This window comes from Equus quagga, chromosome 11, assembly GCF_021613505.1.
Source record: "Equus quagga isolate Etosha38 chromosome 11, UCLA_HA_Equagga_1.0, whole genome shotgun sequence".
Taxonomy (NCBI): Eukaryota; Metazoa; Chordata; class Mammalia; order Perissodactyla; family Equidae; genus Equus; species Equus quagga.
Window position 1 is genome coordinate 2,154,829 of NC_060277.1, and position 27,306 is coordinate 2,182,134.

Consider the following 27,306-nt stretch of genomic DNA (forward strand, 5'->3'; position numbering starts at 1 on the left):
TTACAGTAAATCGTCAACGACCTCAATGTTAAAATTCGTTTACTCATTTATAGATGTAGAATGTTATTCCAGCATTCCTTTTCTGTGCATTCATCTTATTCGTAAGGCTGGTTATCTGTTTACTATTTCCACTTCTTCTTGGGATAATTTTCTATGTTTTTCCCATGTCTAGTTGTTGAATGGGCTCCTGGTTCCCCACCTAGATTCTTTTTGACATTCTTTGTATTTTTACCGGGAAACAAGCGTCATTGTGAAGAGTGGAGCCGTCGTGGTGGAGTTTCCGCTGTGAAGGTGAGATGCGGCCACGAGGCGCATGTGCAGAGCACACGGCCTAAGTCGCTGCACGTGCAGAGCACGCGGTGTAGCCCGGTGGCGGCACAGCAGCAGCCTGCGCCCCGCGGACAGGGGCCCCGCCCGGCTCCGCGTTCCCTTCCCTACACGACTCGCTGCTGTCCCACCGCAGGTTACCCAGGGTCGTTCTCGGCGACGGCGCGCTCAGCACGCCTGCAGCTGGACCGCGGAGAAAGGCTTGGGACCCCGTACTAGGCTGCCCCGCGTCGCGGCCGGAGTCGGGCGTGACGCGAGCGGCTGGGTTAGGGCCGCTGGCCCGGGGACCTCGCCCGGGCAGGGCGGCTCGGGGGTGTCCTCCTCCTGTAACGTGGCCCGTCCATGTCACGCACGACCCCCGCACCTGCCGCCCGGGAGGGGCCCTTCCCCGAGCCGGGGCACCGCGAGGACGGCGAGGAGCCAGCCCGGCCCCGGTCTCCCGGGACAGCAGCGGCCGCCAGTGCCCGCTCCGAACCCCCTAGGAGAGCGGGTCCCCGCACGCCCGGTGACCGGCCGCCCCGAGGAGGGACGCGCGCCGACGCCCAGCCCGCGGTGGCCTCTCCGGCACGCTGTTCTCGAGACCGGGCGAGCATCACGTGGGGGCGACAGAGGGGCCCGACACGCCAGCGCAGCCCGCGGCCCCGGTCTCGCGAGCCCCAGCCCGCCATCACCCAGGCGCAGGTAGTGGCTCGGGGCCGGGACCCGCACCGCCGGGTCTTCGCGCGAGACCACCGCGCGACTTCCCAGCAGGCCTCACCCCGAGTCTCCCCAGCCACCTGGGAGGCGGTTTGGGGCGGAAGCGTGGGCGGGGCTCGCCGGGCTATTTAGCGGCTCCAGAGGCAACGCCCCTGCCGGAAGTGACGATAGGCGCTCGCGCGTCGAACGTCTCTCTATGGTTTTCCTCCCGTTCCCGAGTCGGGAAATGGCCGCTGTGTAGTTAGAACGGAGCTGAGTCCCGGGCGCCGTGCTTCGGCGCGTCAGGTAGGCCTCGCGCCGCACTCCGGCCACTCAGAGGGCAGCGGGTACCGAGGACGAGCCAGCAGTGTTGTCTTTTGGGGGGCCGGTGCTGGCTCGGCCGCGACGGGCGGACCGGGAGGCGTTGCGCCGTTATTTACGCGTTTCTCTGTCGGCGGCCCTCAGGCTTTCGAGGCCCCGCGGGCCGAAAAGGTGGGGGCGGGGTGGGCTGCAGGCGCGGGGTGCGCGAGGCGGAAACCGGGCTCGGGCCCGGGTCCGTGCGGCCCCCGTGCGCGTGCGCGCCGCCCTCCCCGCCCTTCCCCCACCGCCGGCCGGACCCACTCCACACTGCGCGCTCCCGCACGCTCGCTCCGCGCACGCGCGCTCCTCCCCTGCTCTCCTCCCCGTTCCCTCCCCCTCGCCGCCTCCCCCGCCCGCGTTACCCGGGTTCGCCTCGGGGCGCCGGGGAGACGAGCGGGGCCTGCGGCCGAGCGCCGCGTCTGCTGGCCCTCGAGCGCTGTCCCGGCGTCCCGCCGCCGCCTCGTGGCTCCGCTCGGGCCTGGGGTCCCGGCGTCGGTGCCCGGGACGGCGGCGCGCGGGGGTGCGCGGTGGGGCCGCCGGGGGGCCGCCGTCCCGGGCCGCGTGTGGAGCCGCTTTGTTTGCTCTGAGGGGCCGCGGTCCCGGCCGGCGCTCCGCGGCGGACTGTCGGCGGTTCCCTGACGTGGTAGAGTTAGCCGGTGAGGGCCGGTGTGGAGGGCGGAGCGCCCCGGCCGCTGTCGGTCCGCGGCGCGGCGCCTGCGGAGTTTCCCGGGCCTTGGAGCCGACGCAGCCCTCCTCCCCGGCGGGGGCCCGGGCCGAGGCCGCCCCTCGCCGCGCCCGCCGGAGCCCGTCGTGGTGGCTGAGCGGGGCGGCGGGGAGCCGGCGTGCGGGACGGGGCTCCCGCCGGCCGCGCCGCGCCGAGAGGGGGGCGCCCGCGTGTCGGCGCGGGAGTGGAAGGGCGGCTCCTGCCTGCGGGTACGACTCGCGCGTTTTTCGCAGCGTCGCCTCCGGCTCGAGCGCCTAGGTGCCCTGCGTGCCCGGGGCTGGGAGGGACCGACGGGCCTGCAGACGTCGAGGCGGCGGCGCTGGCCTGCCGGGCGTGCGCCGAGTCCCGGACGCGGCAGTTCTGCGCTCACCCGCGCGGCCGGGAAGCGGGAAGCCTGGTGGAGGCCGCGGGCCCCGGGGCGGCGCGGCCGGCGGGGATGCTTGTTCCCAGTCCCGTGCTTTTTTTTAAAATCAGGATGCCAAGAAGCTGGACAAAGAACAAAAAATTTGTGACTAAACCTGTCATTTTTTTTTTAAAGCTTTTATGTATCCAAATCTTCAAACACAAAGTGGAGAGAATAGCCAATGCCCATGTTCTCGTTGTGTCGGTTTAGTGATTATCAGCATTTACAATTTGGCTTAATATTATTTGTTTACTTTTTTTCTGGCCTGTTTTAAAGCAAAAGTCCATGTGTTTTATTTCTTTTTTTTTCTTTTTTTTCTTGAGTTAATGATAGGTTACAATCTTGTGACATTTCAGTTGTACGTTAATGTTGGTCAGTCATGTTGTAGGTGCACCACTTCACCCTTTGTGCCCACCCCCCACCCCACCTTTCCCCTGGTATCCACTAAACTGTTCTTAGTCCATAATTTTAAATTCCTCATATGAGTGGAGTCATACACAGATTATCCTTCTCTCGCTGGCTTATTTCACTTAACATAATTCCCTCAAGGTCCATCCATGTTATTGCAAATGGAATGATTTTGTTCTGTTTTGCAGCTGAGTAGTATTCCATTGTATATATGTACCACATCTTCCTTATCCATTCGTCTGTTGATGGGCACTTAGGTTGCTTCCACGTCTTGGCTATTGTAAACAGTGCTGCAATAAACATTGGGGTGCATAGGACCGAAAGTCCATGTATTTTATTAAACATTTTTTAGAAGACTTTTTTTTTTTAAAGATTGGCACCTGAGCTAACATCTGTTGCCAGTTTTGTTTCTTTTTTCCTTCTCCCCAAAGCCTCCATTACCTTGTTGTATATTCTTGTTGTGGGTCCTTCCAGTTGTGGCATGTGGGACGCCGCCTCAGCGTGGCTTCGTGCGCTGTGCTAGGTCCGCGCCCGGGATCCGAACCCACAAAACCCTGGGCCGCTGAAGCGGAGCGTGAACTTAACCACTGGGCCACGGGCCGGCCCCTAGAAGACGTGTTTATAATGCTGCTTAATGATGTATAGAAAATTACAGTAACCTTACATACAGGAATCGTTTGAAGCAAAATTAATAGATAGCCTGAAGGAAAGACTCACAAGCCAGGTTTACCAATAATGATAGCTTACCTTTCAGTGCTTCCTATGTGCCAAACAGTAAGCTATTTGCATTCGGTAGTTTGGTTCATTTAACCTTAAACCAATGAGTAAGTTCCATTATTATCCTTATTTTATACTGTGGAAGTTGAAGCTGAAAGAGATGAAGGTAGTCTAGTGTTGGGTAGTGAGTTAATGGTCAAGTAGGACTTTGAACCTAGTCTATTGGAGTAATAGTCATGAGATACTATTTTTAGGGTTGTTAAAGATGTGACTAGCGATAATTTGTTTAAGAAGATCTGGAGCCCGAACTCCCTGAATCTATTAAAATGAGGATTTGGCTCAAGAATGCTTGATAGGGTAACCTAAAGTATGCAGTTTTGTGGGCTTCATCTTGTGTGTTTTGTTGAGCCCACTTGTCTTTGCTCTTTTCAGCACTTGTGTTCCAGCTGATCATTATGTATTATTCCATAAAAGACAGACTCTGTTAAGATATTTAAGAACTGCATTTTAACAAATGAAGCCTGGTTTATTCTCTTGTGTTCTTCTGGTTGGTGAATCAATTGGATAAAGATGCATGGAGTGATTTATTCCCTGTGTTTTTACTGTCTGTTAGTATGTGATCTTGGTTGTAATAAAAGGAAGATTGATTTGGCAGTTTGAATTCTATATATAGGTTATGGCCACATCAGGCACCTCTCAGGATATTGGAGAGAGCACAGGAGTTGGAATTAGGAGATCTCAGTCAGATTCTGGATTAACCATTTATACTCTGTGACCGTGGGCACCCTAAAAGGGCAGACACATCTCTTGTTTGCTTCCCCAAATTTGCACTTCACCCAGATTCTTCAGTCCCAAACTTAGAATTTAGGGGCACTATTAATTTTTTTCCCCCTCACTCTCTCTCCTTCACACCATCCACATCCTATGAGCAAGTACTGTTGACTATACTTCCAAACCATATTCTGTATTTACCCCTCTTTTCCATCTTTGTTGCTGCTGTATCACCCAGGGCACCATTCTATATATTGAACTTGAACCTTCTAATTTGTTTCCCCATTCTCCTCTCCATGTTGTCCATGCTCCATACAGCAGCCACCTTAAGATGTAAATCAGCGGTGTGACTTCCCTGGTCACACCTCACAGGGCCTTCCCATTACAGTTAGGATAAAATCTAGACTCCTTACTCTGGCTTATTTACTGGATGCTATTTGATCTGGTCCCTTCCTGCCTCTTTGTTTTATCTAGTAGCCTCTCATTAATCATGGTGGATTCCCTTCTTACTGGTCTTTGTGTCTTGTTTTTTGCCAAGTTTGTGTCCTCTGCCTGGAATGCTCTTCTTTCCGTGGATCTTTGCAGTGTTCTTTGTCTTTAGCTTAAATGTTACCTCCTTACAGAGGGCCCAAGGACTCACCTTAATGGTCCTCCTCTCCACCTCTTCGTAACACACCACCTTGAGTTTTTTGTTTGTTTCTCTCTTCCCCTCCCTTGAACTTAAGCTCCAAGATACTAGGGGACTTAATGTCTCACTCAGAGTGCTGTATTTCCAACACTAGAATAATAGTGTTTGCATGTAATAAGAACCATGTAAATGTAAATAGATTCTGAAAGGTTAGAGTTCTCTTCATTTGAAAGATGCGGTTAATATGTAGCTCCTGAGATGATGAGAATTAAATGAGATGGTTTTATTTAAAGTCACCTAACACCGTTCTGGGCACACAGTTGGTATTTAGATGTTTAGCTTACTATGATTTATTGATTTCTATTCCCCTCTACTTGGTTTTTGGAGGGCAGGACATAGTCATGTTGCCAGTAATACCTAGCGCAGTGCTTTGTATATAGGCTTTCATTTTTAAAAAAAATTAGCTGAGCTGATTGTAGTCTTTGTACTGACTATATTAAATGTTATTAATATATTATTAAATGTTAAATCTTCATATGAACTATTATATATTATTAAATACGTTGTCTGCCATTTTGTATATCAGCATTGAGTTCTTGGTATGGATATTTGAGTGTATTAATAGATTGTGAGCAAGAATGTCTATCTGCTGGTCTGACAGCCTGCAGCCCCTCCTCCCTCACTTTGCTATTTCTTGTGTATATTTTCTTGGAACTTCAAAACATGCTGAATTGGAGTAAAGAGGGATTTGGCAGTTGTTTCTTCTCTGGAGATATAAAGATTAAAATTAGTGTTTTAGAATTGTTTAGGGGAAGTGTTAGCTAAAATGAGGTGGTGTCACTTCCAGCAGTGAATCAGTAGTACTGGACTTCTAGGTCAGGATGAAGTTTCATAACAACCCACCAATTTAGCAGATGACAGTTTTTCTCTGCTCCCTTGGGGGATTTGATGTTTTTAAAACTGAACATGTGCATGCTTTAGAAATCCTATTTCTTATATCCATGCCTTTTGTTTTTGTTACTTTTTATTTTAGTATGTTTTCCTTAATTATTAGGTTCCCATTTCTCCTTCCTAGCTTGAATCTCACATCTCTTAATCTCCCCAGCTGTAGGACCATGGGTATTTAGGGGACATTGTTCTTGACTTACCAGTTTAGTCTTAGCATCTCTTCCACTTTGTATTTCCAATTTCATTGCATTTTTTTATTGGAGCAGTTACTTGGTAAGAGTCACAGATTTTCATATTAATGTGTATTTTCTTTAATTTAAGCTGGTTTGTGAATTCCTTGGGTGTAGGCATGTATCAACCTTGTATTTAGTTTCTGCTCTTCTAGTGTTTTTTGACTATCGTTTGCGCATAATTGGTAATCACTGAATGTTATTCACGAGGGTAACCTTTTCATTATTGATAACTTCTTAATGTTTTGTGTAAAATTTAAACTTATTTGCATAGTAATAGTGAGTTTAGGAAGAGTATTGGCTTCCAGTAGATATTTGTTTCATTTATTGGCTGTTCCTGTATTGGCTATGTCTGTGCATGTGTCACATGCTTTGAGGCACAAAGCTTACAGGTACTGTGATGGCTGTTATATGAATTTAAAAATCAGTTTCAGATGAAACTAAACTCTGTGAAAAGAAGTGGCCAAGAGAGAGAATAAGATAAGTAGCAGAGCACTAAAATAAACTCATATTTTAGATGTTATAAACTTTAGCATTGTGAATGCCAGCTACTGATAGATGACATGTTTTGATATATGAAGATGGCATTACGTTAGCCACTTTGGAATTTTCTGATAGAATGGCAACATAGCTACTTGTTTTCCAAAGCCCAAATTGCTCAAATTAGAATTCAGGTATTTAAATTGAAAAACAAAGGTGCTGTCAGTTTCATGATGCACTGCTGTGTTCTGATTAAAACAAAAAAGTTAAGTTCCGTAAGCTATTATGGTTGAAAGTTTAATCCTAAGTCAGTTTCTCCTTCCCTGAAATCATTAGTGCCTTTATCAAGAGTTCATTGCAGTGCCAAGGATGATATATTGTAAACAGTGGGTATTTAATTTACCATAATTCAAACTCATATTTTTTATCTTTGCTAGGAATTTGAATTTAGAGTTTAATTTCTCAGAACATTCTCTCCAGGAAGAATTTTAAATATCTCAAAGACTTCACTTGACTACTTGATCCTGCATAAAACCCAAGGTAAATAGCGTTCATTCTTCTAAGTTTTCAGTTTTGGCTTATTTGAGAAAATGTGACTACTAAACTCGTGATTCAGACTGAGTGATTAAAAGTGATGTGGTCTGAAGCTTTTTTTGTTTGTTTGTTTTGGTGGCTTGTATGAAGTAAGCCAGATTTTAAAAGTTAGTTTTAGGAAAAAGATTCTCTTTATCTTTCCTGCTTCTAGGTTGTGTGTCTACTTTCTACTTCTGTAAACACATCTACTTAAAAGACCCAGAACACACAAAGCTATTTAAAAATAAAACAAGACGAAATAACCCTGCTTGTTTAACTCATCTTCCCTTATGCAACAAGAGGAGTTCCATAACTTAGCTTTTTTCCCCTTACATTGATGTTCAGGTAATTAAAATTGATTGCTTATTATGTACTAAACATCGTTTTAAGTGTATTATGTGTATCTACTCATTTAGTCCTCACTGCAACTCTGAGGAAGGTACTGTCTGTATGTGTTTCTTACTTGCTTGGAATTAAGCAGAGAGAGAAGCTAAAGCTGATATTTGTCTATTTGAGGATAATTGTTTTATTTTGAAATATTTATCTGAAGCCTTGAATTTTGTCATTTACGTTTCTTGATGAGAAAATGTGTAGACATTATCATTGCCTTTTCAATAGTTCAATTCATCTTACTACTTTTAAGTCCTATTTCCTAATACCATGCAAAATCTAGGTGGGTAAAGTAAGTGCCTGCAAAAATATTTGATTGTAGGAGAATTGGTTTAAATACATGGCAATTGCAGGCTATTATAAGTTTACAGTGAGTTGATATTTAAGGAAATAGTTACTTACTTTGAGTAATAAGTCAGTGGCAATTTGGAAACACAGCAGAAGTAAACTTGAGAGGCATATATGTATATTTAATTTTATGAAGAGTAGATCTTATAAATCAGTTAGTCCTGTTACTGATTTCTGAACCAATGAGGCCTCCTTATTACATTAGGTACTAAGTAGTGTTTAGAAAAGTTAGAATATTGGTGCCCAAGTTCTCTTTCTTGTAGTTCCAGTATATCTTTATTTTATCTTTCCAATTTCTTTATCTTGTATCCTTTTTTCATCTTCTTACCAGAAAGCTGCAGGGTGAACTAGGCATTGTCATATAAGTCCGTTTTTATTCTGCATTCATGACTGTTGAGAGCAGAGCCCTGGCTCCAGCTGTTCAGAGACTTAGTGACCTTCCTTCTGTTAGGAGACTGTCCAGCACCATTCTAGGCAGTATTGTGTACATGGAGTGGTCAATTTAGTCTCATTTCAAGGCCATAAAGCACTGAACGATGACAGTCTGGTAGGTTTGTGTTTCGTTAGTATTACGCCACTTGTATTTTCTTTGTTTCAGGTTCCTTATCTGTAATACTCTGATGCTATCTATCTTTTTTACAGGAGAGGTAGGCATTTGTATTGGGCATGGAATAACATCTAACATGCTGCAGTCTGGTATCATTGCTCTTTCTGGCTTCTGCAGCTGCTGCCTTTCTGGATTGAGGCACATAGCTGGGGCAGTCCATAGAAATCTTCTGTTGTGTCTTCAGTATACAGTACCTGTCGTGCAGGTGAAAATACAGTTTTAGTCAGGGGTTACTTTGACTGGCTTAGTACTCATCTGAAAAGAACGATGATGAATAATAGCCTTTGAGAAACTTGTGTTTTGTAAAATTTGTATCTGAAAATAAGTTAAATGATAACGTGAGACTTCCTCAGTTGTATTGTGACTTTAACCGTCTTGCTCTTTGATTTGACCAGGAGAGAAATGGGCCGCTCCAATTCCAGATCACACTCCTCAAGGTCCAAGTCCAGGTCACAGTCCAGCTCTCGATCAAGGTCCAGATCTCACTCTAGAAAGAAGAGATACAGGTGACTTACTGTGCTTGTAATTCTCCTAGCACTGACAGTGTATCCGCTAACATTCATGGAGTGCTTACTGTATACAGACACAGTGCTAAGCCCTTAATATGTCTTCTTCTCAAAGAACCCTTTCAAGTAGATCTGTTGTTAATTCTCATTTTAGAGTTGGGGAAATTGAGAGTTGTCCAAGTTGCAAGCTAAGTAAATGGCAGAATTTAGGTTAGAATCTAGTTAGTCTCACTCCAGATCTTAGATTCTTAGTATACTGTGCAATATATAGTGGATTTCTTATATTTATCTCTAGAGTTAAGAGATGAATTGGATAATGTAAAAATTATTTGGCATTAAACAGTCTGCATATTGTTTCATAGTTTCTCATTTCTGACTCTGAGGTCTCAATAAATTTATTCTTTTGTTTAAAAATGATTAAATCAGGTTGTCTTCATTCAGATAGTAGTACATAGTTAGCATAGAAAATACAGAAACCGCAAGTTGAAAATAAAAGTGATGATAATCTCATTAAGAATAAATATTAGTTGTGACTTTTCTGTATTATTTTTCTAGGTCCAACTTTATATTTTGTATGCATTTAGCCAGTAGTATTTCACTTACGAGTATTCTTCTGTGCTATTAAATATTCTTTTACACTATCACTTTAATTGTCTGCATACATCTCCTATAATTTGTTAGAATGTCCTGTTGGAATGCCGACCTTCCCCCCCCATTTCTGTGCCTTCATTCCTAAGGCCTTTAATTTATGCTCAATATTTACCTTAGAAGTGAAACTTTTTTTGTTGAAAACAGTAAACTTTTACTTGTGTATAAATGAGAGGTTTTTTTTAATGTATGTTTTTGGCTTTAAGTTTATTTATGTTATAATCAACCAGAAGTATTTAGAATGGTAGGAAGGAATAGTGTATTTTTCTTGCATTGATATTTATTTCATTTTTAGTTCTAGGTCTCGATCCAGGACATATTCAAGATCTCGTAGTAGAGATCGTATTTATTCTAGAGATTATCGCCGAGATTACAGAAATAATAGAGGAATGAGACGACCTTATGGGTACAGAGGAAGGGGTAGAGGGTACTATCAAGGAGGAGGAGGTAGATATCATCGAGGTGGTTATAGGCCTGTCTGGAACAGAAGACACTCTAGGAGTCCTAGACGAGGTCGCTCACGTTCCAGGAGTCCGAAAAGAAGATCTGTGTCTTCTCAGAGATCCCGAAGCAGATCTCGCCGGTCATATAGATCCTCTAGGTCTCCAAGATCATCCTCTTCTCGTTCTTCATCCCCATATAGCAAATCTCCTGTCTCTAAAAGGCGAGGGTCTCAGGAAAAACAAACCAAAAAAGCTGAAGGGGAGCCTCAAGAAGAGAGTCCTTTGAAAAGTAAATCACAGGAGGAACCGAAAGATACATTTGAACATGACCCATCTGAATCTATTGATGAGTTTAATAAATCATCAGCCACGTCTGGTGATATTTGGCCTGGCCTTTCAGCTTATGATAATAGTCCCAGATCACCCCATAGTCCTTCACCAATTGCTACACCACCCAGCCAGAGTTCATCTTGCTCTGATGCCCCCATGCTCAGTACAGTCCACTCTGCAAAAAATACTCCCTCTCAGCATTCACATTCCATTCAGCATAGTCCTGAAAGGTCTGGGTCTGGTTCTGTTGGAAATGGATCTAGTCGATACAGTCCTTCTCAGAATAGTCCAATTCATCACATCCCTTCTCGACGAAGCCCTGCAAAGACAATCACACCACAGAATGCTCCTAGAGATGAGGCTAGGGGACGTTCCTCATTTTATCCTGATGGTGGAGATCAGGAAACTGCAAAGACGGGGAAATTCTTAAAAAGGTAAGAACTAAGGTATACAATTGAGATTATAATATTAATAACTTTCGTTCTTTGAATTTATAAGTATAAACTTAAAATTCCATGGTGATGTGTATTTAACTCATGACTTCCTCCTTGATAATTCCAAATTGTTTTTACTTAATCTGTTTAACTTCAGAAGTTGTGTTTGAATAGAAACTAATTTATATTCGTCCTTTTAGTTTTGTCCATTTTCACTCAGTCCAGAATTAAGAATGTAAACAAAGAGAAATTGAGTAGTATAAATTGGCTAGTGTAAACGTGTAAAAACTTTCAGAAATTAGTTTTCTAAGTATTAAAACATTAAATGCTTTTTTGTTCTCTTCATCATAATGTGGCCTGCATAATTAATACAGTTATATTACATGTTTTTACTTGTGTGCTATTGTAAACAGTCCAGCTGTCATTTTTAATAAATCTGCCTAACTACAGAAAAGATAAAGGTATTTCTTGCTGACTTTAGTGGCATTTTAAACAGATACTTTATTTAAATTCTAATTTCAAGTGTTGCTAAGGCTTGCTAAAAGACAGTGAAAATTGGTTGCTAAAGTAGTATGATCAACTTATCAGTGAGGAAATAGAGCAAGCATTCTGTTTATGGGCTAGTGCTTTACAATCTAGGATTAATTTTTTTATTGAACTGATATGTAGTTTCTACATAATACTGCCAGAAACAGTCATTTTCTACAGCAAACTATAAACTGTTTTGTGAGTCACATAGAGTTAACTATCTAATGTTATCAACTACATTAAAGTACACTTTTGTGAGTTTTTTTCTATTAGATAAGTAAATGAGAGAGTCTGGAATTTTAAATATAATCATAAGTAGAATTCTAATAGATAAGTATATTGTTTATTAGTGGTTCTTAACCTCAGAAATTAAATTTAAGCTTTGTTGTATGTTATAGAATCTCTGGAAATTTGGATTTGTTAGTGCAGAATTGTGGTCTGTGACTGAACAGAACAGGTTTTTGAAAATGGCTTTACTTTTTAAACTTTAGGGAGTCTCATATGTAAATTTATTTTTAAAAACTCAGTACGTAAGTGCTACGTGGATGCTTTTAATGTTTTTTAAAAGTGGAATCTGAAAAAGCACTTTGCAGTAGGGTTTTTTTTCCTTTTATTACTGGTCCTGTGGTATTGGGCAACACATTTGAGTATGCAAGTGATCCACAGTGAATGCAATCCAGAGTTACCATCCTCTTCTTTGCTTATTCACAGGTTCACAGATGAAGAGTCTAGAGTATTCCTGCTTGATAGGGGTAATACCAGGGATAAAGAGACTCCAAAGGAGAAAGGATCAGAGAAAGGGAGGGCAGAGGGAGAATGGGAAGATCAGGAAGCTCTAGATTACTTCAGTGATAAAGAGTCTGGAAAACAAAAATTTAATGATTCAGAAGGGGATGACACAGAGGAGACAGAGGATTACAGACAGTTCAGGAAGTCAGTCCTTGCAGATCAGGGTAAAAATTTTGCTACTACATCTCATCGGAATACTGAGGAGGAAGGACCCAAGTACAAGTCCAAAGTTTCACTGAAAGGCAATAGAGAAAGTGATGGATTTAGAGAAGAAAAAAATTATAAACTTAAAGAGACTGGATATGTAGTGGAAAGGCCTAGCACTACAAAAGATAAGCACAAGGAAGACGACAAAAGTTCTGAGAGAATAACAGTAAAGAAAGAAACTCAGTCACCTGAGCAGGTAAAGTCTGAAAAGCTCAAAGACCTCTTTGATTACAGTCCCCCTCTACACAAGAATCTGGATGCACGAGAAAAGTCTACCTTCAGAGAGGAGAGCCCACTCAGGATCAAAATGATAGCCAGTGATTCTCATCGTCCTGAAGTCAAACTCAAAATGGCACCTGTTCCTCTTGACGATTCTAACAGGTAATTCCACACTGACACCCAGTAAATAATTGGGGGCGGGGTGGGGTTATTTAATGTTCTAGTTAATTATCTTAATTTCTAAATATACTTCCAATTTTCATATTCAAACCTATGGTATATTTTGTTTGTGTGTGTGTGTTTGTTACCGATATGCTCCAGACCTGCTTCCTTGACTAAAGACAGGCTACTTGCTAGTACACTTGTCCATTCTGTCAAGAAGGAGCAAGAATTCCGATCCATCTTTGACCACATTAAGTTGCCACAGGCCAGCAAAAGCACTTCAGAGTCATTTATTCAACACATTGTGTCCTTGGTTCATCATGTTAAAGGTATGTTTAGTATGTTTAGTATTGTGAATTAAATTTCTCTTGCAAAAAAAACTCGAGTTGTGCCTAATAATTAATGTACCCCAGGGCTGGCAAGTATGCCTAGACACCATTAAACATTTGGAAAAATAGTGTTTCATGAAAGAGATACCATTCTTGCTATCATTAAGATCCATAAAGATACTTAATAAAAAGTGATTAAAATGCTAAATAGTTAAAAACATACCTTCCAAGCCTATATCACGATGAAACAGGATGTAGATTGATTTAATGCTAAAAGTCTTTTTGAAGTGTGCTGTTATATTGTAAGTGCAGAATGCTTACAGATTGTCTTAGTGCTTGTGTATCATATGTGATAATGTACTCTTGGCATACATTTATAACAAAGTGAGGCAGTATTGCTACTATTATTTATTAAGAATTTCTTCTCAACTTTTAAAGAAACCTGTAACCAGTGGAAAAATTGTATTAGTTTTCTATATTTTTGTGTTACTTAATTTGTTATAATACTTATCTTTTTTAAATGGTAAAGCAGAAAATATATATTAGGACTTTTAAAGGGGAAATAGGTCAAGAAATTTGTAAGTGTATTAGATAAGTACTGCTTACGTGAATAATGACTAATTAGGATAATAATGATGACATTTCTTTAGGTCCTAAAGATAAGGGTGTTCATTTCAACTAAAGTAATGATCTTCTACTTTCACCACTGTGTAATTTGAGTTACAAAGTTACTGCTTTTCAAAGGTTTTAGGGTATGACTTTTTGGGCAATCAGGTGAAGTTTTGTTTTTGTTATTTTGTTTTTGTGTTTATAAGGCTGCTTATTATGAAATAAATTCTTACCTGGGAATCTCCATGGCTGTGGTCTTAAAAGCCTTTTTTTTAAAAAAGTTTGTCTTTGGCATGAGAACAACTCATTATAATAGCTGAAACTTGTCACTAGCAGTTTTTATATGCACTGGATATTTCAAAACAGTGAATAGTTAGTAAATTTCTTTTTGACTGTCTTTATTTAAACATGGTAACAAAGGAGTTTTGTTATTTGGCTGTAACTAGGTTTGTGAACCAGTTTATGACCATACTACCATTACATAAAATATAAAACATTAACAGTTTTTCTTTTTTCACCTTTTTTTGACCTGTCTCCACATTTTACAATTTATTGCTGGATTTTGAGATCAGGTTTTGATAAAATTTTTTCTTTTTCATTTTCTTTTTTTTTTTTTTAAAGAACTGTAGTTATGTTTCATTATTGGTATTGTGCAACCGATCTAAACAGCTCTTACTTACTATAGAGCTGAAAATGCCCAGTGATGTTTTCTTTTTCATTGTAACTAGGTCCTGGAATATGTTTTGAAATGGCAAAATCCATGTTTCAAAGTAAAATAGCTGTTGAAAGATACAGGCAAAGTTGAATCTTCTGTCTTCCTGGCAAAAATGGCATAAAAACTGAGTTGCTAGCTCAAATTCCTGGGTTTCATGGAATTATGATTGAGGCACTACCCTTGTAGTGGCCGTTTCAAGTTTTAATGATTGGTTATGAGACATGTGCTGGATACTGGGCGGTAAGTTGACACAGATATATGTTGACCTGTTAAGCGGATAGCTTGCTTCGTAACGTAACATTTCATGACTTTATATGTCTTTCTATTTTACATTCACAGCATATCTTGAACTGGTTTAAAAAACTAATCAGTATTGATATTACTAATTTTTAAATCGTTAAAAGAAAGACAAGATGATAATATTGAGTGTGCTGTCAGGTTTGCCAAGATGCCAGATTTTTGGAGTGTTAGTGAACGTTAATTTAAAAAATATTTTTCCAGTTGAAATGGCAGTATTCAGTTTTTTCTTAAATCCAGATTTTGTTGTCAACGTAGTTCTTGATGAAATAATTCTATTAGTTTACCAGAACCTGGTGTGTAGTTATATCAGTATTTTTTTGTTTTCTGCAAATGATTACTTGAAGGAACTTCATTGGTTCATATTGGCATGGTATAAGGCCCTTCACATATTGTTTCTTTTTGTTCTAGTTGAGGAAGTAGTGCATTATTAAAATGGAAGTAGAGATCTCTCAATTTAATCTGTTATTCTTGGAGTGTGTGTAGTATTGACAGGGACCTGTGAGGACTTTGTGTCAGTAGCCCTATTGAGCTACAGGAAGTTAAAAGGGCCAGAGTAGGAGTTCTCTGTAACACTTGATTCTCTTCTACTAGGTTTCTTGAGTATTTTTGTTTCCTTTTCACCTGCTACACGCCCTTCTGTCACAAATGAAAATTTCTCTTAAAGTAAAGACAATTAATTGGGCAGTATTTCTCCTAAACCAACAGAGCAATACTTCAAATCTGCTGCAATGACCCTAAACGAGAGGTTCACTTCGTATCAGAAAGCCACGGAAGAGCACAGCGCCCGCCAGAAGAGCCCCGAGATCCACAGGTGTGTGCACTGCTGTGTGGGCGTGGAAGGACGTTGTTTACACAAGATTGTGTTAGAGCTGTGCTATCTTCATGATACCAAGGAACTTTGATCTCATTCCTGATCTATACCTTGAATAAATATATTGTAGTCCTCAAAAGTTTGTAATTTACTGTTTCTTCTTAACTTTCAGTTTATTTGGTTTAAGCTGGTTGTTAGAACTAAAATACTCTTATTGCTCCCCAGTATGGAATTCAATAGTTACCACATTTGCTTTTTGGGAGGGGGTTGGATGCCTAGAGTAACCCTTGAATTTAATTTACTTCCAGTAAGTTTGTAAAATAAAAGTGCTTGGTGAGAGGCAGAACTGTTTTTCAGGAAAAGAGCAGGAATGTTGAAGTCAGACAGTTCTGTTCAAATCCTGGCTCTGTCACTTCATTGGACTGTGATGAACAAGTTATTTAATCTCTGAGCATTAGTTTTTTTCCCATCTAGAAAATAAGGATAACCATATCTGTTCTGCAGGGTTGTGGTGACAATTAGTAGTATTGGTTATGAAGTATCTAACTCAGTGCTTATTACATAGTAGGTGTGATTTTGATGGTGGCTGGTGAAGAACCACTGGGGAGTTGCAACTGACACTAGCTTAAAAAGGCAAGGAAAGGCCCAGACAGAACTAAAGAGCCAGTGAATATGTAGTAAAATTGGACGTACTTAGGAACAAATAATCCTATTGATATTGATGTGTTACTATTGTATGGTAATTGATACCAAATAATCCTCAATTTAATCAAAACATAGTTTTCCTTTTTTAATGATAAAATAAGTTTGATGTTTTAAAAGATCAGGCTTCATTTATATCTAAATAATATGGCTGAAGCAATTTAGTTCATTTTTAATAAACAGATTTTCTTAATTGTCTGTTAGGAATTAGGTTAATACTCTTACTATGCTAAATTAGTCCTTTGGGAGAGAAATAACTGTCTGGTGTTTCCTTTACAAAAAATGGATAATTCTGAGGATTTTTTGAAACTGTAAAAATGTGACTACAAATATACTTTATTTTACATTAAGGAGAATTGACATCTCTCCAAGTGCCCTGAGGAAGCATACTCGTTTAGCAGGGGAAGAGAGAGTTTTTAAAGAAGAAAATCAAAAGGTATGTTTTGAATGGACATTTTTTTCGTGTTAAGTTCAGCTTAGTTAATGATGTTTTACTAAGCACAGTTTTTCTGAGCAAAATGTTTACAGATATTTTCTATTTTTAACTTGTGAATATGTTATATATATTTATGATAGTGTTCCTTCCTAGAAGAAATTAAACTGACACTATACTATGTTTCTAAGTTAAACCAAGAGTAATTTTTTAAAATGCTAAAGAAAAGAAGAAATTAGTTATAAGAAAAGGGTAGAGAATCAATGGGTAGACAAAGGGAAATTATAAAAGCAAAGATACAAATTATATTAGGGTTTCTATAAAGTTTTGAGGTGAAATGGGTGAGCCAGAATAAATATTCCTTAAATTTATGTGTGCCTAAATATTTCTAGGTTCTTCACACAGAGAACAAGAAGTAATTCCTATTACTGGGCATTTTTGATCTGGACTAAGAAATAAGCATTCTAAGAACTCAATTACAAATGAGCATTTGGAACAAAAACTGTGTGTCACTGTTGGAATATTTGTGGATTGGGGCAAGAATGCTTTTAAATTTGAGAGGAGCCTGTGAATGACGGCGTAGGGGCCCTCTGTGAGAATGGCATTCAGTCGTTAGGAGGACTCTGCTTGATAACACTCTAATAACTTGAAATGGACATTTTCTAGGTAGACTAGTCATGTGACAGGCCATAAAAGTCTAGTAGAAACGTGGGGAGAGTAGAAAGGGAGCAACTGTGTCGTAATAGAAAGGTTAGGGGCTCGGGAGTACTGCTTCGTTCCAGTTCTCGCTGTCAACAAGTACTGTCTCTATGATATTTGGAAAAATGTTAGCTTTTTGGACATTGGCTTTCTAATCAGAAAAATGAGAATACGTCTGTCTTGCAGAATTGTTGAATAATTGGACTATTATGAAAACATTAACACTTTGATTACTAGAAGCTGTTAATAACAGTCGAAGTATACACATTATTTAATAGAGCATGCTGTTAACAGATACGGAATTTAGAGCTTAGAAAGAAAGTGGTTTCTTTGCATGGGGCATATTGATCTTTGAAAAACAGATTCTGAGAAGTGAATACTAATTTTGGCTTTTACTTTGAATACCTTGGGTTCAATGTTGGTTAATTTTGTTTTGCCAACAGTTTATTCTATCCTTGTGCTTTGACACAGTGAGTATGTTGCTTCTCTCCTCATTACTCAGACCAGACTTTGCTCTGGAGGAGAAAAAAAGGAGATTACTGATGGATAAGACATTGCTTTTTATTTTTCATCTTCCTATCTGAATGGATAATTAACATGTATGTCAATGTGTAATTAATGTATATGGAGTTTGGAGTTTACAAAGTACTTTGACTTACATCGTCTTGTTACTTGTGGGCTTGGTAAAATACCTAGGCGAATAGGAAGGTTTTTGATCTTGGTTAGATTTTTTCTTTGTTACCCTGGGAGCAAATAGGTGAGTAGTTGATATTGTTTGGAGATATATTTATACTTTCAGTTTTATGAATGCTTATGAATATTATAGCTAGACTTCCCAGAGTAAGTACTTCTTATTGTTGAATACTAGCAAGGATGTCCACATTGCTTAGCATCTTACTGATGTATAATTTTTCTTCATTCCTAGATGCCTCTTTCCATCTTCCTAAATTATATAGTATTTGAAAAAGCAATGGAACAAGAAGGAGGTGAATTGTGACCCAGTTAAACTAATGTCCGTTGCAATACCTGAATTGAGAAAGGGCAGTATATGGCCCAAGATACTGAGTACAGGATTGGGAATAATATCTTTCTGGCTTTGTTTCTACCCTGTTCAACCTCAATTGGTTTCATTAATCATATTTCACGTGCATGTTATGGAAATTGCAGAATTCTTATTTTTGAAGTGATTTTCATTGGGTTGGTCAATTTATTTGGGAAGAGCTTGATGATAATGAGGCTTAAGTAATGAGAATCATTTAGGATCTCTTAACTTTATAGGCAGATGGCTACACCACAACTATAGATTGCAAAGTCTATCGTTGTTCAACTATTAAAAAAGAAAAAGCAACATCATCTGAAAGAGTGAGGGATGATAATGAGGATATGCTGAGTGGAAAAATAATTATTTTACTGTACAAAAGTTCATTATGGATTGGTTTGAACAAAAACCTATGACATTTGCAAGATAACTTAGCTTTTAATAACTTCCCCAGTTCCACTGCATTGTGTACACAAATGTTCGGTAAAACAGTGGAGTACATTTTCAAACAAAAACTAAGTATGGAAGTGGTATGTTATGACCCATTCTTCTCTGATACTAAAATACCACTTTAGAAACGGGCGTAAAATTTGGCTCTGTGTGTGTGTATATATATGTATATGTTTTTTCTATATCTCCCCTGAAATCTGTATTTTACATCTATCTTTTATAGGGAGATAAAAAATTAAGGTGTGATTCTGCTGATCTTCGGCATGACATTGATCGTCGGAGAAAAGAAAGAAGTAAAGAACGGGGGGATTCCAAGGGCTCCAGGGAATCCAGTGGATCAAGAAAGCAGGAAAAAACTACAAAAGAGTACAAGGAATACAAATCTTACAAAGATGACAGGTAATTGTTAAAACTGTGTGAGTTAGGTTTTAGCTTCTAATTAGCCTTTAATAATTGTCAGCTTAATTGCTTTCAATTTTGACTGTGTAATCGAACGTTTAAATTTAAACAATTAAAATTATTTGTTTTACAGCAAAAATGTATTTGTCTTTTACACGGCTTATGGTGGATGAGGACAAAAACTTTGGAATAGCAAGCTAACACTGAAAAAAAAAATGACAAATTAATGTGTCCTATTATCCAGGCTACATCAGGAGGTTGGACTTCAATGCAGTGCATTTCTAGAAACAGTTTGTGTAAGAACTTTGGTTCGTTATGCTTGATTCCGCACTTTTTCAACTCATAACACCCAGAGTACAAGAATTTTAAACTGATAACTAGTGGTTTAACATGGGAGAGATGGGGGGAGGAAGGACTAGTTGTTATGAATAGCAATGTGTCTTAGTCTTTCAAAGTAATGTTTCCGTGGATACTGTTAGCAGTGGTAAGAGTTACTGCAGGTATGGCCTTTTTGGGTGTTCAATTAGCATCATGTAGAGTCAAATAAATAATAGGAATGCTAAGTATCATAGATGATCGTTTTTCTTGCTATTCATTAGGTAAATGCTGGATGTTACTTGTGGTTTTTTATCTATGACTTGTATTTGTAATGTCATATGCTTTTTATTTCAATAACAGAGTTATGGCCCAAACCATACCAGGTGTTCTCACTCAGGGTGTACAAACTGCAGTCATTTTGAAACTTGCCTTAAGAACATTCTTACGTTTTCCTACTCTTCTTTTTCTTTCCTTAAAATAACAAAAAAATAAGTTAAAAATATTGAAGAACTGAACCTTATTCTTGAAGTTTCCAGACTGCTAGTTTCTAACTGGCAAGCCATAGCCTGTTTTTCAGTAGTGATGTAAAACAGATACTGAAGGAGAATGGAGACAGACTGTCAAAGTTTAACACCCAATCATTTTAGTTATGTGATAATTTTAATAGGGGATAGTTTTTTTGACTTTAAAAGTATCCCTCTTATTATAAGATACAACAAAGTCTTATCTTTTTAAAAATAGCACATATTTTCTTATTTTTTTTCTTTATTTTGCAGTAAACATAAAAGTAGAGAGCAAGATCATTCTCGATCTTCATCTTCATCAGCATCACCTTCTTCTCCCAGCTCTCGAGAAGAAAAGGAGAGTAAGAAGGAAAGAGAAGAAGAATTTAAAACTCATCATGAACTGAAGGAATACTCAGGCTTTGCGGGAGTTAGCCGACCACGAGGAACCTTTGTAAGTAATAAAACTGTCTCTGATGGTTTGATAGCACTTTACCGTAGAGCACTGCACCTAAGGAAAGGAAAGTACATGATTTAGACCTTGTTCCGTGAGTCCTTACTCCTACATCAGAATTAGGCTCAAAAACGAGATCGTATTTGAAGTGTCGTCTTCATTAAGAAATGCCATTTAGGGGAAGGGAGGAAGGGCTGGAGCGGGGAACAGTGCTTTCTTTGTACACAGAGTGAAAAATAAATGTTTTTGCCCGATTTAGAAAAAACATAAGAGAGATGCCATTTTGAGATCTAGAAGCATGTATATGAACCAGATACTTTTCTTAACTTTGGGATCAGTAAGTGTACATAGCGCTTACAGACCCAAGAGTCAAGGAAAGTTACTGATTTAGATCCATGTCTTTAATCACTTATGTTTTGAAAAGATGTTTTAAAACTTTGAAAAAATTCATATGTTCATCTCTGTATTACATCTGTTTTCATTTTTGCCTATTTTCTTCAAGTCCTTATATGTGAATCATAGAAGTTATGTAACTTTTCTTTTTATTCTACATAGCATACACATTATCCCCATGTTTCCATAAATTTGTTAGAGTTATTGAGTTAATGACTTCATAGCAGTGCATCTTCTTGACTCTTTAAGTTCTAGATTCAGATTCCTACCTTGGGCGAGTATCCAGTTGGTTATTAGTAGGGTTCATTAATTAGATAATTTGGAAAAGAGATGAGCTTTGCTTATATGGTGACAGATGTAGTTGAACACATTGGGCTCCTATGATAATTCAAAGGAATTAGACAACTCTTTTGGCTAGTAAAAGGGAAAAGAACCAACATGATTATTTTCGGATATTAATTCAGGCCATGAAAGTGCAATATTCTAACACTTAGGTTGACCGTGCATTTCTTAACTTACTCAGCTTTCAGTAAGCAGAATTTTTGCCTATGATGTAAAAATGGCCATGCTTTCCATCCTCAGTGGCTATGAAATTGAGATTTAGGAAGGAAATTAGGAAATATTTGTTTTGTTACTGCAGTAAAATTAGAATTTGCATGTAACTAAATACCTTTTTATTGCATTACTAAACAACTTTGTTAATGTTAATCAGTTTCGAATTAGAGGCAGAGGAAGAGCCAGAGGAGTTTTTGCTGGGACAAATACTGGTCCAAACAACTCAAATACTACTTTTCAAAAGAGACCGAAGGAAGAGGAATGGGATCCAGAATATACCCCAAAGAGCAAGAAGTACTTCTTGGTGGGTGTTAGAAATCTGTGTTTATTTGGTTTGCATTAATTTTCAAAGCATACTGGGTGCATACGTTTGAGTACAGGTATCCACTACCATGAGAACTTTCACCGTAATGCCAGAAACCTTGTTAAAAATTCATTACCCAGATGATTTGAAGTTTTGAAAATGTCAGTCCCTTTAGTCCTGTTTGTACTTTATTAACATCACCTGTGGGCTGATCAGGGTAACCTAAAAATACACCTGATTTGATAGCCACATTTAGGAAAGAACATTAGCATGTTTCATATCTGTCTATAAGACAGTGAAAGATGTAGACACTTCTCATTAAGATTTACCTTCCATCATCATAGCGATTTTTTAAAGTGAAAGATGAGAATTCTCCTCACAGTATATGTAATTAAGGATCTCAGGGAGGCTGTTAACTTTCATTGGAGTAAAAGGAAGATGAAAGATGACTTTATGGGAAAGTTGCTGGATATACTAGTTTATGCTTCCTTGTAATGCTTTTCCCTCTGAAATAGTTTTCTAAGGGATGAAGCTAGAGGAGGTGGGTCCTGAAAGATTCTCTAGGTAATGATGGAAATTTCTTGCAGTTTGGCATGGGAGAAAAGAGTCTGTCCTGCATTATAGACAGAGACTTAAGAAAATACCCCAACTTTTACCAGAAGTATTCATTTTTGTTATAGCTTCTCAGAGAAGTCATGTTTCAGAGACTAGTTCTGAGGACTAATTGTTTTGTTGAAACAAGATGGAAAATAGTGCTGGATTTACAGAATTTTGTCTTTCATTTGGCTTTTTATGAATATATTTGAATAAACCTGAATGACCATGACATATTTGCTAAGTTAAAAGAGCTGTATTCTGAAGTAGATCTATGTTTTGTTTGGAGAATGGGCAATATAGTTGTTTTGAAAGTTAATTTCCATTTGTTTCTTTTTTGGGTACTTTAATGACCAAGAGTCCAAAAAAGTTAGATTTTTACAGCGCACATAATATGTTGGCTCAACATATGCCTCCTCTGAGGCAAAATTTATCATTGATTGGGTTACTTGAGCTGATAATCCAGAAAGTGAAAGGCATTTCATTCAGTTATATAAAAGTATAAAGGATCCGTTTTCTTTTTGATTTAAGAATTTATGTATTAACAGACTGCTCTTTATGCTAAGTACTAAGGATGGAGAGACAAATACCATGGTTCCATTTCTTGGCTTAGAGACCAGTAATGGAGAAATAGAAATTCTAAATCTGTATGGGGGATTTCCTCCAAAGGTGGAAATAGTGGATTACTGCGAAGGGGAGATTGATCAGGAGAAACTTGGTAGAGGAACTGGCTTGAATCTTGAGCTTGAAAGATGGGCAGGTGTACTGGAAATAGCACAAGGAGTGAAACATTCCCCTACAGAGAACTCCCAGGTGCCTAGATGGTTGGTGTAAGTTTGGGAAAATTGAGAATAAGCAGGAGCCAAGTTGTGGAAGGCCATGATGTTTTAATACATTTGGATTTTAAGCAGATTTTAGAAAAACCGTGGTTTTGAGAACAGTTACATATGAGAGATATTGAGTGTCTGAACCTAAGGGGCTAGATTTGAGGAAAGTTAAAGTAACGTTTATGAGGACTTATTTAGGGATGCACCAGTTGCCTGTTGGTAGTGAGAAGAAGGAATCTCTCTAAGATGCGGAATACAGGGGAAAGAAGCCCATTTGAGGAGAAGATTTAAGTTCTGTTCTTGTAGTGCCTGAGAGAAATCAAGTGGAGATGTGCAATGGATAGTTGCTAGTGCAGATCGAGAGAGAGGAAAAAGAAATCTAGGAGCCATCCTCTTACAGGTCACAGTTAGAGCCATGGTGAGATCTCCCAGTCAGAAGAGAAGAGACTAAAAGGCCAGCCTTTCAAAAGTGGGGTGAGGAGTGAGAGTAACAGTGCCAGACAGTGGAGCAAATGTGGAAGGTCAGAAAGTTGAGGGAAGTGATGAGAGGTGAAGAAGGAGATAGTAATTAACTGTTTAACACCTTTAACATTTTACATACATTTAATTTAGCTAGACCTTCGTCTTTCTGTGGCGTACTTTCAGAATCTGATATCATAGCTTTTACCTTAAATTGGGACATTGTCATTTTAGGTTGGCCTATAATTAGTAGTTTTACTAATCAAAGTGTGTGTTATTTTAAGAATTTATCCACTTATAAGTAGCAGTAGCATTTTATACATTCCTATTCTGGGCTGTATTTAAAAATCTTTGTTTCTGTATAAGACATACACATGCATTTGTCACAGACTAATGTTCACTAGAAGTAAATGACAACTTTGGATTTTACATGGATATTTAAATTTAAAAGATTTTTCATTTTCTGTAAAGATACTTTTCAGACAGCTAGGTTTATAATAGAGATAAAAATATAATTCAGAAGAAATGAAGTCAAATACTATAGTCATTCTCCTGGATTCTTTTAGAATACTCAACCAGCATGAAAATTTTGCCCATAGTAACGAAACATTAATACTTGGTGATAATAATAGATAACGTTCATTCAGCATATGTACTATGCTAGGCACCATTCTAAGTGTTTTACGTGTATTAACTTATTTCATACTTGCAAAATCCTCTTGAGGGGGGGCCATTGCTTTTACAGATGGAAAATCCAAGGTACAGAGATTGGGCAGCTTGACCAAAGTTACATGGCCAGTAGGAGTGGGGTCAGTGTTTGAACCCGTGCATTGGGCTCCAGAGCCAGGGTGCTGAAGGCACCATATCATTCTTCCAACAATACTGAGTAATAGTAACATTTATTGCATTCTTTTCTGAAATTTTCCATCTCAAAACTTGGATGTATACAAAGATATGGTTATGTTTTTAGAGCTAAGTCCTCCAGGAAAGGTAATAGTCCTAGACCCTGAAATTCTGTGGAGGGGTGAGTATATGAAGCGTTGGAGCAAGTGGGGAAGTGCTGAAGTGGGTGAGTTCTCAGTGTTAATGCTGTTGTCTGAGGAGGAGAAAGTCCCTAGTGGGGAAGGAGGTTCAGGGTTGGAATTTTAATAAATTAACCCTTTGAAACTTGATCATTTTATAGAGAAGAGATGAGAGGATTCAGAATGTCTTGGTTCTAATGTGGCCTTCTTTGTTAACATATTTTTGGCTGTGTATTATAAATATCAAACTTTTCTGGCCCTTTATCTTTGAATTAATTTTTAAAAATTGTAATAAGACTAAAATCTTGGATATAAGAATTTGAGGATTAAGCGTTTGTATGCTTAGTATCAAAATGTCACTTAGGTAGCATCCAGATTACTCTGAAAAACACACCCTAATCACTTAGCTGCCATTTTCTTTATCTAGTTTCAGATGATTGTATATTTAAAAGTAATGCCTAGTTTAACTCCAGTGTCTAGCTTTGCCGTTGCTTTTTGTGTGTCTGCTAACTCTTAGCTCCCTCAAATGGCACTCATTTACCACCACTAAGATACCTGGGAAGTGTATTCTGTGGGTGATGGGCATAAGGGGTGGTGGAAGGACTAGCTCTGTGGCCTTGGGCAAGTTAGTCAATTTCTCTGTGCCTCAGTTTCTTTATATCCAAAGTGGGATTAGTCATAGTACTCTGCAGGGTTGTTCTGAGGATTAGCTGAATAAATACATGGGAAGTGCTCAGAGCAGTGCCTTACTGTTAGTAAACACCATATAAACATTGTTGCCACGGTTCAATCAATGTTTACTTGTCAGAGGCTGGGCCAGGCACTTTTACAGATCCCCTGTTTTCCTTCAAGGCTGTCTCCCTTTTTTAAAACGAAGTCAACTCACACAGTTCCTGTTAAGATTGAAACTCATGCCTCTGCTTCTTCCCACAAATCCATGGAATACCATATAAACACCACAGGCTGCAGAAACTGTAGCTGGGTGTGCTAATGCCAAAAGGAAGCCTGAAATTATGTGATTGCATGGGCATCATGTTGAGTGGCAGACATTTAAAATAGGTTATTTCAGGTTTACAATGAAACTTTCTGACATATTGAAATTTACACTTTTGATAGTTCCTAAATTCATTCTTTATGGAGTTATGCCCACCTCTAGCTAGTGATCTTTCACTGGTTTAGTAAAGAGATTAGAAATTGGCAAGTGCTCTTTCATGTAGTCTTCTAATTACAAGTCGTGCAGGAGAGTCATATGTATTATGAATATGCACCAAGACACATTCTGTGTTTTGAAAAAGGTGCTCATATATCATATGTACTATTTGGAGAAAGGTTAGTGACTTTGGGAGAGCAGATCAATACCGGTATTCCATAGTTATGCAACATTGCTTGTGTTATGCTTGTTTCTTAAAGAGGCATCATTTTGCCTCATCTCCTGTTTTTGTAGGTGGTGAACTTAAAAGCTTAAGTTTGAGTTAGGCAGCAGTTAATTAAATTAGAGGAGAACTTTGGCTTTTCGTTTGTGTTTTGGGATGTAATACTCGTCTACTTATCCGCAAAGTCAAGTACTTTGCAGTTTTGCAGATTGCTTTGATTAATGGAACAGTTGGTAATTTGGGGAATGTGTATTTGGATACAGTTGATGAAAAATTAAAGTTGGAATGTAATAGCTGCAGTACTGGAGATTGGTGAAGAAGAAATAAGTTGAGATATTACTCTGGGGACCATTTAGCCTGTGAGATCCCTAGACCAGAACATTGATGTGTAATATACACTGATTTAAATTTAGATCCTTGTAGGATTTTAAAATCAGTTCCTACATGTAAAGTATAATTCATACCACTTATTTTACTTAGTAAATGTTAACTGATAATGTTGTAATGACTTTGCTGCATTTTTATGACTAAGGTAATTTTTTGGGGAAAAATATTGATTATTTTATCTCATTTGCATCCAGTGTAATAACAAGTGGACTTAGATTGAAATTATAATGGAAAGCAAAAATGTCAAAATTTTGAAAATCGGCAGTAGTTTAGCATTTGAGATTTCTCCAAAAAATTGTCTGGACAGCTCCCAATGCTCGGGTTACTAAGCAGTAGGATACAATTATTCGCTTTGAAAATGGAATATACTTTTGTTGAAAAGTTCTGTTTTATTGGTTTTGTTTTACTGTGTTTTAGAGCATTACCAATCTCGTATATCCAATCTTCAGAAGATTTATACCATGTCTTATGATTGGGAATATAATTATCTGTCTTACAAAGAAAGACATTTCAGTGATGATTGTTTTAACCTTTCTGTAGCATGATGACAGAGATGATGGTGTGGATTATTGGGCCAAAAGAGGAAGAGGTCGTGGTACTTTTCAACGTGGCAGAGGGCGCTTTAACTTCAAAAAATCAGGTAGCAGTCCAAAATGGACTCATGACAAATACCAAGGGGACGGGATTGTTGAAGATGAAGAAGAGACCATGGAAAATAATGAAGAAAAGAAGGACAGACGCAAAGAAGAAAAGGTAGAAAATTTCAACCTGTTAGT

At 39.2% G+C, this 27,306-nt stretch overlaps 1 protein-coding gene across 11 annotated transcripts in view; it reads left to right on the forward strand.

The window, feature by feature from the left end:
- Positions 1-1,174: 1,174 nt before the first annotated feature.
- Positions 1,175-27,306, forward strand: part of BCLAF1 (BCL2 associated transcription factor 1) — a 28,849-nt gene continuing 2,717 nt past the window's right edge. Inside the window, exons 1-13 of one of the 11 annotated variants that reach the window (XM_046674813.1) lie at positions 1,176-1,308; positions 7,109-7,211; positions 7,417-7,589; positions 8,985-9,095; positions 10,045-10,950; positions 12,190-12,855; positions 13,015-13,184; positions 15,514-15,619; positions 16,673-16,757; positions 19,166-19,341; positions 20,436-20,616; positions 21,722-21,868; positions 27,071-27,283. In XM_046674813.1, the coding sequence (XP_046530769.1) occupies positions 7,582-7,589; positions 8,985-9,095; positions 10,045-10,950; positions 12,190-12,855; positions 13,015-13,184; positions 15,514-15,619; positions 16,673-16,757; positions 19,166-19,341; positions 20,436-20,616; positions 21,722-21,868; positions 27,071-27,283 (2,769 nt within the window). In that variant the 5' untranslated portion in view covers positions 1,176-1,308; positions 7,109-7,211; positions 7,417-7,581. Of the gene's footprint in view, positions 1,309-7,108; positions 7,212-7,416; positions 7,590-8,984; positions 9,096-10,038; positions 10,951-12,189; positions 12,856-13,014; positions 13,185-15,513; positions 15,620-16,672; positions 16,758-19,165; positions 19,342-19,474; positions 19,638-20,435; positions 20,617-21,721; positions 21,869-27,070; positions 27,284-27,306 lie in introns of those variants that run through there. The other 10 variants (XM_046674812.1, XM_046674819.1, XM_046674820.1 and 7 more) reach the window with 10 other exon arrangements.